This window comes from Lissotriton helveticus, chromosome 3_2, assembly GCF_964261635.1.
Source record: "Lissotriton helveticus chromosome 3_2, aLisHel1.1, whole genome shotgun sequence".
In the NCBI taxonomy this organism is placed as follows: domain Eukaryota; kingdom Metazoa; phylum Chordata; class Amphibia; order Caudata; family Salamandridae; genus Lissotriton; species Lissotriton helveticus.
The window spans coordinates 390,167,285-390,176,445 of record NC_136062.1 but is presented as its reverse complement, the minus strand read 5'-3'; the positions used below and the strand labels follow the sequence as shown (position 1 = coordinate 390,176,445).

The 9,161-nt window shown below is 46.4% G+C and overlaps 1 protein-coding gene across 1 annotated transcript in view; it reads right to left on the bottom strand.

Annotated features, from left to right (window-relative positions):
• Nucleotides 1–1,029: 1,029 nt before the first annotated feature.
• The window catches only part of LOC144826333 (uncharacterized), a 74,620-nt gene continuing 66,488 nt past the window's right edge, over nucleotides 1,030–9,161 (bottom strand). The window contains exon 10 of the mRNA XM_078684673.1: nucleotides 1,030–1,914. Within this exon, the coding sequence (XP_078540799.1) occupies nucleotides 1,596–1,914 (319 nt within the window). The 3' untranslated portion in view covers nucleotides 1,030–1,595. The remainder of the gene's footprint in view (nucleotides 1,915–9,161) is intronic.

The following is a 9,161-nucleotide window of genomic DNA, read 5'->3' as shown; positions in this document are numbered from 1 at the left end:
AGCACATGAACCAACACCTGCGAGACCTCCACTAGCTCCCCGTTGTGAAGAAAGTAACTGTCAAGCTATTCACCCATGCCTACAACTCCCTCCACAACATCGGACCCAAATACCTCAACAAAAGTATCTCCTTCAACGCATCCAAAAGAAACCTCGACTCCATCGACCTCACCCTGGCAGCGACCCCGTGCATCCATAGAACCAGAGCTGGGGGTAGAACCTTCTCCTGCCTCACAGCCAAGGCCTGGAATGAGCTCCCAGTCAACATCAGATGCTCCCCCACTCTGCACACCTTCAGGAAGAGCCACAAGACCTTGCTTTTCGGCTGACCCAGAGCTGCCCCCTTCAAGCGGCTTGAGACCCTCATGGGTGAGTAGTGCGCTTTAAAAGACCCTAATTGATTGATTGAGGGTGGGAGGTGTTGAAGGCATCAGTACTCTGGCTCTCTAATACTTTGTACCAGCTGTGGTGGGAGGAGTTGGGTGGTATAGTGGCAGTGTTGGGGGATCCTGAGTTGGGGAAGAGGATGGTGGCATGGTGTGCCCACATCAGTGTAATGGCTGTACTTGACTTTGTTGCTGGCGGTGAAGATGAGGTTGATAGTGTGTCTTACAATGTGTGTGGGGTTGGTGACTAGTTGGATGAGGTCGATGTTGTTCATGTTCATGAGAGGTTGGCGGTGTTCATGTCGTTGAGGTCATTGTGGTGGAAATAAAGGTCTCTGAGGAAGATATATCTATTAGGGGGGGACCTGCACATCTCTTCCTGTCGACTTGACAAGGAAGGTGTATTCATGGGATAGCAGCTAGGCGTGGCACAGAAGTACCAATGATTCAATAAAAGTACAATATTAACTTAGTCACAACACAGCCAGCTTTCCAACGTCAAGCCTTCAACCAGCAACACACACACACAGATGCACTTACATACAAACACATGCAAACACACGCATAAACACACACTGAAAGTGTTCCACCATGAATCAAGGCGAAAGGATCACTGTACTAAACTTTCACCAAATTAGTGTATTTCAGACTTTTACTTATATACAAATTGTTTGTTTCCATGTAAAAAAAACACAGGATAACGAAAGAGCACATTTAGACTAGCACTCTTTTCTCCCCACCAAATGGAGGAAGGATACATTTAGATGGCCCTCAGTCCAAAAGGATCTCTTATCATACACTCTGCATAATCAGTGCAATATGCGCTTTGAAGGTCGCTGACCTTCAGACTTGAAAGCAATCTGATGAAAGTATCAAGGGCATTTCACTTGCTGTCCCCCATCTTTGTCCATAGAGGAGATCAGTAAAGCCAGTGTTCTCTTTTCAATCTCATTAATACATGTTGGATGTATATTTTTTAAAGATCCCATAGACTCCCAGTAGGGCGTGGTTCCCCCATTCAGTGATATGTCCATCCAATCTTTGCAGGCGTTGAGGTCCACTTTCAAGTCATGAGTCCCAGGAGTCGCAAAAGTATCAAGGTCGAGCATCCTGAAATGTTTTTGCAAGGACTTGTGTGCTCTTAGATGGAGCATTTAGATATTGCCCTCAGGAACATACCTGGATAAAGCAAATATAGAAATGTCTTTCTCATTGTTCCCCGGAGGCATCGTAGCCCAGGTTGTCATAGACGCGGCTGTGGCCAGTCGGAATGGCAGGCAACTCAGGACGCGGTATGGCATAGGACAGGTGGCTTCGGTAGTTGAGCATCTCTGGCCGGATGGCAGGCAGCCGGGGTTCAGGCAGTATATTCACGGAATTGCTATATACTGGGTCGATCACGTCTACCACCGGCGTGTAAATGCTCGTAGTGTTCCACGTGGGTACCCTGGCTGTGACCCTTCCAACCTCATTCGAGTTGCCCACAGTCCCTGAGTGGGATTTATCGAGGCAACAAATGAACTGGTTCCTGGGGAAAACAGAGAAAGGAGATAGATCAAATGATTGTGAGCTGTGCGAGGAAAGCAGAATAATTGCCAATCTATCTCTTCGTTTCTACTTTCCAGGAAAGGTAGAAAACACTTTTTTAAAGTCTTTTTATTAAATTTGATGAGGCAATAAAATACAAAATGGCAGCATAATCACAGGGCCACAAAGGGGTAATATATCATTTGAGCAGTCCATGAGGCATAAATAAAGTGGAAATCAAGAAAGCATTGGTTGATCAGGAATAATACATTGGCAAACTTATTGTTCCCATACGTCAGTGGTTCTGAGTCCCCCAGAGGTTCCTCTACCAGCTCACGAAATGATCGCCCTGGGAACCTAGGGGCATATTATCAAGGGGGTTTATCTCCACTTTTTTGGCTTTAAAAGCCAAGAAAGCGGAGATAAAATTATCTCCCTATTACCTAGCTGTCGCTAACACCAGTTAGCGACAGCTAGTAGGAGAAAGCGACCATCTTGGGCCCCACTTTGCATGTCAGTGATATTCATCACTAATTACATGCAAAGTGGGCGTGCCAAGATGTTAGCGGCTGGAAACAGTCGCTAACATCGCTATCTCCTATTACCAGCTTTTGGAGATATTCGCGGTAAGCGCGAATATCTCCAAAAGCTAACACCTGCCCTGAGCACTTCTTAGCCATGTTATCCAATGGGAGGTGGATAACATGGCTAAGAGCATTAGCTCGGTAAGGGGAACGTCGTTTACGACGCAACTTTTAGCACGCAGTGCTATTACAACGCTGTTTTTAAATGGCATTCTATTACAACGCATGACTCTGGGGGGCGCTCAAGGATAGGGAATACTTTTAATTTACTATCCAACACCTTCCCTAGTGTCAACGGGGACTGGTGTTGGAATAGTAAATTAAAATATTCACTATCCAACACCCCTTTCTGTTATGCGTTGTAAAAGAATGCGTTATAAAAAGCGCGTTGTTACAGCATGCGTGCTAAAAGCATGCGTTGTAACAACGTACATCCGCTCGGTAATGCATGAATATTCTGACTTTTCAGCAATATTCATGCATTGCGGCCGTTTTTTATCGCATTTGTGATAAACCTTGGTAATACCAAGGTTTATCTGCGATAAAAATCGCCGCAGCTCAGCGGTAAAATTTTGTCTCTAACCAAGCAATAGCGATAATTATCGCTATTGCTTGATAATATGCCCCCTAATTTTTTCTCATTTGCGTAGGCAACCTCTACCCAGGTATATCGTTTTTGTCTGCTAGCGTGCACCAGTCCATGTTGTGTTCTCAATCTATCAAGGCTGGTGTATCCCGCAGGTGTGCAAATACTACATTTATTCATTACTGTGTGTGCTAAGATCTATCCTGGTAGCAGCAGAGCTCCTCTTAGACGGCAGTAGGAGAAATGACAGCTGTGCAGTATCAGAAGATGGAAGAAAGAGAGGTATGCACTCAGAATTTTGTATAGGCCAAAAAAAAGGAATGAGCTAGAGTTACAGAGTGAGGATCACTATGAAAGAGGGGATTAATACACAAACAAGGGCCCAAGTTGGCAGACATGGCAGCAAACAGCAGTAGCAGATCCCAATTGCATTCTCACCAAGACTGAGAGGTACAGACACTCGTACCAGAGTAGTACAACATAAAAATTGGGGGCGCTTAAGCGTTGGCACCTTAGTGCTCTGCAGATGTGCTAATAGACTCAGAAATCACTGGGGTGCCTTAACACACTATGCATGGGAGTCCCTTCACTCTCACTGCACCAATGTCCAGATATATAGAGATAATAAAATCATACCAAAGGGTGAGATGGTATGGGATGCTAGGGGGTGGGGAGGGGGAGGGGATGTCTGGAATTCTGGCTCCAAATTGTTGAGTTACCAGCTCAAATGCAATCCAGTCATTTTCATTTACGTAGAGCATGATCCTGGCACAGACAGCCCTCAAACCAGCACCCCTCAAACCGACTGTCACCAGACCTGATTCATGACTAATTAACTATAAAACCTATGAGCAGAAATAGTTGCCTGATATATTTTACCGACTTTTCTTCTATTCACAAAGCTTTCCGGGAGGGCGTCTGGAAATCTGCATCGGGGAACATTTTCCAGGCATACTCCTGGGAGGGTCAAGTGCCCTTCTTTGCTGCATCCAATTCCCACTCTTAGGAGGTCTCTGGATGGCAGGAAAAGTCTGCCTTGTGCAAATGCACTTGTCTTCTTCACCGACAAAATATTTTTCACACAGCGAAATTTCTGCACTTACATCCACGTAAAATCTGGGGCTGGTCCATTGCCCTTCACACCATACAAAAGGCATTACGCCAGCTCGTGGCAGCAGTAAATATATGGCCATGAGTGGGATTTATGGCTGCAGAGATGTCTGCCCTCTTTGCACAGATACACGGCCCATTAAATGGATTTACGCCTGCCAGGGACCACTGTGTGAATTCCAGTGGCGGCTAGTAACATTTGAAAGTGGCGGGGCGTAAAATAATTGCTGTGCTGCACTGTGGCGAGCGAGCGAAGCCGAACAACGTATGGGTTGTACCCAGCGAAAATTTTGAAAAAAGAGTGGACAAATGGTGTATTTTCAAGCAAATTTGAGAAATTAAAACATTTTAATGACCTAACACATAAAGTCAAGTTGGAATAAAATAATTAGAAGTAGCAATGAGAAGTAGACCTTAAAACATGTAAAATAGATTACAGCATGGGTTTTAGTGAAATGTAAGGTGTAATATAATGACTTTCTCAAGTAAATGTGCTGGAGATTAGACTCCCAAAAGAGTTGATCTCTAATTTAAATAAGTGCAAGGCACTGTGGTTGCAACTGCTATTCCTGCCTTGCTGGCAACCATTGTTGCTGCTCTTGTTCCTGCTATGGTGTCAGTTGTGTTCGCTTTTCTGCTTGTTCTGTCTTTACAGCAAGGGTTGCTGCTTTGATCACTGACCTACGTAGTCGAATAACAGTGTTGAAAGGATACAAAATAGTATAAGAAGCAAATCTAAGCAAGACATCTGACAATCAGGTGCACCAAAAACATTAACACCAGACAAGAGACACAAATAGCTGTTGATATGCCATGGTGGTGGTGGGTGGCTGTGCCAGGATACAAAAGAAAATAGGTACTGCATAACTGCCTCAACTTCGCTGGTACAAAACTATTTACACCACCATAACACCCACCGTTTCTAGTTTCAAATGAGTCAATAAACCTCAAATGTCTGTGTGGCCTACAGAAGACGCATTACTAGCACAGAGAAAGCTGTACATCGTAGTCCAAAAGTACACTGACATGTGAGGTATTCATTTTTTCAAACGCTGGAATCTTAGCCAATAAAGTGCAAGAGTGCTAGCCCTCACGTAATTTCCTTCTAACTGTGACCTTTCTAATCGGGACTTTAGGTTGTACTTTCCTAGTACTCAGTGGTAAAAGACGAAACCTCCTGAGCTGGACCCGAAGTAAACATGAACAGTTCTGCTAGACTGGGCACCGATATTAGAATGTATGTTCTTCACTGGCTGAGAACTGAACCATAAGCTCAGAAGTAACTGGAAGGCAAGGTCCCTGTGCAATGTTTTCTGAAAACCAGCCCCATAGACCTGCACTACGGTGTTCTTTGAACCCACAGACTAACGCTGGGTAATACCAGCTACGAAAGTGATTCTCCCTCTCAGCTGACACATTCTGCAGCCAAGGCATGGCCTCTACGCGTTTTGTTTGTAGTCCGGTGTCCAAAGGCGACCTCAAGCGTATTCCACTAAGGCATGCACTTGACTCCGGAGGTGTTGAGCTCAGAAACCCTCCTGTTCGACGAGACATCCATTGTGAGACGGGGAGAAAAATGATATTCAACAAGAGTGAGAAAAGTTGGAAAGCTGCATGTATGCCTGACTTGCATGCCTTCCAGTAGCAGCCGGCATTACGGGGGTGGAGGGGGGTGGAAATGGGGTCCTCGCACCCCAGAGGGGATGAGAGGGGAGGCGGAGGGGTTTAAGGAAAAAAAAAGTTATAAAATAAAGTAAACTTACTGTCCCGGAGACTCCCGACTCCCGCCTTCCTGGTTTTGAATTCCTGCAGTGTACGTAATCAGGAAGGCTGCAGGCAGCCTCCCTCCCCTCCACCGCAGCGTTGTGATTGGTGAGGCCACTGCCCCCACCCGGGTCATTTTCTCTCTGTATGCTGCAGCATACAGAGAGAACAGGGAGAGTGGGCAGTGTTGCTCGAGGGCAGGGGGAGTGGCTTGTCCACTGTTGTTTATACTGACTGCTTGGGCGGCCTCAGGCTGTCCAAACAGTCAGTATGAACAACAGTGGGCAGGCCACTCCCTCCTGCCCTCGAGCAAGACTGCCCACCCCCAACCAGGAACTTCTGCTTTCTTGCTGTGCGAGAAGGCAGAAACAAATGGTAGTTATTACAAAAGGTAATTTCAATCATAGCAGCATGTTTACGACCAAATTCACCTTGGTGAATAGCTTCCATTGCTTTCATTCAGCAGTATTCCATCCAGTGGCTGCAGATAGGCGTAGCCACTTGCAGCTGACTTGGGTTCCTCAGGCACAAACATTGAGTGAGTGCAGGAACCCTTATGTTGCATCTGATGCATTGATCTATATAACCCGACCGCAGTGGACTATTGATTCCCAGCGTGATGGGATTCATACGATTAGTTGGGCAATTGTGAAGCTATCCTAGTGCGAAGAGTCAATGGCTTTGATTAGAATTGGAGGGGGAAGTTGATATATTCTGGTTGGCCACTGTAATTATGCGATTGTATGGCCATTTTCGCACAAATAAAGATCTGTCACATTAGCCAGCAAATCCATCATCTGCCCCTTAATCTACAGATTTTATCCACAAAACTATTGTGTTTCTAGCACAAACAGTTTAAAAACTACCTAAATGCAACGTGTTGCTGCACAGTGAAAGGCCCTTTGCAAAGGTGGACTTGTCACCTTTCTGTTGCTTATTGCTATAAATGGGTATTAAATTGTATTAATGAGGTACAACCAATGCCCAGACAGTGTTACCAAGTTTAACAAGCATTTGCAATGCAATCGGTCTCGTTTATGGGTACTTATATGTATTTACCTATTCAGTACATTAGCCTGGGTGCTGAAACATCTACTGTTCTTTAACATGGAGGGAAAGTTAGCACCAAACTGCGGAACACGCCAGGTATGGGTACACATGGAGAGAAATACTGCCTATCAGCGGGAAATGTATTGTCCGAAGCTCTGTTTTTAATATAAATGTTATGCCTTAGTTGGTCATATCACTGGAAAAACAAGATTTAATTAACTATTATTGTCTATGGGTGCCTTTGGAAGACAAGTTTCTATGGCCTGGAATCTAGGGAATGCTAAAGGGATTCTGGTATTTTACTGACCTTTGTTGGTCGTTTTCTATCAAGCGAGTTAAATAGCGACAGTTGAACAGAAAAAAAGAGTCTCTAAGCAAAAGTGGACGCAGACAAGTCCTGGGGCTGATCTTCAGAACCCACAAAGTACCTGTCAGGATTGCCCTCGCCCTTCAGCAAACAGACGCCGAGTGCGTGATCCTGCTATCCCAATCGGTGCCGCTGGGACCACAACTACCAGCATGCCTAGCGTGGAGCCAGCGCGGAACAGACATGCCTACATAAGCAGGTAGCAGCGAGGACGCTGCGTCGGATATTCGTACACCTGCCGGCACCGCACTACAGCCATAGGACCCGTTTCTGAGGTTTCCCTGCCGCTGGAACTCACCCCAGGACCCTGAGGACGGATAGAGCGGACGCTCTCTGACCCCGTTTTCCGATCGGCTTCACTCGTAGCGGAGACGCACACCTCGGAGGTGTTTGCGGCGTCTCTGCTAAGGAAGCAGTGGAGAGCAAGGTAGCGTTTGGAGCCCCCATTAGAACGAAGGGGCATTGAAAGCTGTCGTCAGTCCCCGCCCCTTCACAGACCCGTTCACCCGCCATAGCTGAGACGCACACCGCGGAGGTGTTTGCCGCGTCTCAGCGGAAAAGGAGTGGGGCCGTTGGGAAGACAGGGCACGTAGAGCGGCTGCTCCTTGCCCTGTTACACCTTCTGGATATTGGTACCCGGGTAACTGTTTCAGAGACGCACCCCACAGAGGTGGTTGCCGCGTCTAACTTGGTTACACACGGTTCCAGACGTCATACACTGGAATGCTCAAAGAGTGGTGCAGGTAGAGCGGCTGTTCCCTGACCAAGAACCAGAACGGAAGGTAGAGTGCCCGGCTGGGCATTCCCTCGTTCTGTAACTACATACGAGCCCCGTGGATGACCAGGAACTAAGCCCGAAGTAACGCACCCATCACAGCAGTCGAGCGGCATTGTCGGCCGCTTCTTAGCACAGTGTCCTTCGTTGGAGAACACTGGGACCAGTGTTCATGCGCAGGACGGTAACAACATCCTGGTGCTGTGATTGGGTATCGTTATTATTTAATTTATTCCATGTACAGTATGTGTTGCATACGTGTTACTTTGTTCTTTACCTTTGACCATTAAATCGGTAAAGTTCTTAAACCTTGTTTGTTGTTCTACGTACTTTCGCGCTTTCCCCGATCCCGGGAACATCAGGTTGTTACAGTACCATACAACAGATCTTCCAGACAGCCAAAGCGCTGTCAAGGCTCGACCTAAAACTGATGAAATAATTAAGTAATACCATTACAAAATGTGCTGCATGAGGTTGCATAATTTGCCCTAAATTGCCGCATTATTTCCTCAACTCTGCTGCATAATTTGCCCTCTCCTGCCCTATAATTCCAGTGGGCCTGATTATAATGGCTCAGTGTTTAAACACTCAGTTTTTCCTCATGCAGAAACACTGAGCCCGAATCAACTGGCTGGAAAGTCTGCAGGTAAAAATCAAATGTGGCTAGGACTGTAAGGGCAGACCGGCGCCGGCTGATAACTGCACCTATCAATCAATTAATCAATCAATCAATCAATCAATCAATCAAGGGCTTCTTTAGAGCACTGGGGGGTGGGGGAGGGGCTCCATAGGATGCTGGGGTCTTCTGAAGAGCCAGGTCTTTTATATCCCTCCTAAATAGGAACAGTTTAGGGCTCTGTCGGAGGTGGAGGTCATTCCAGGTCTTGGCTGCGAGGTACGAGAAGAAGGGCTTTCCACTCATTCTGGTCTTTCTAGATGCATAGCACTGTGGCCATAGAGAGGTCGGCTGATCATACGTTTCCCTTTGGTGCATGGAAGGAGAGGTAGTTGT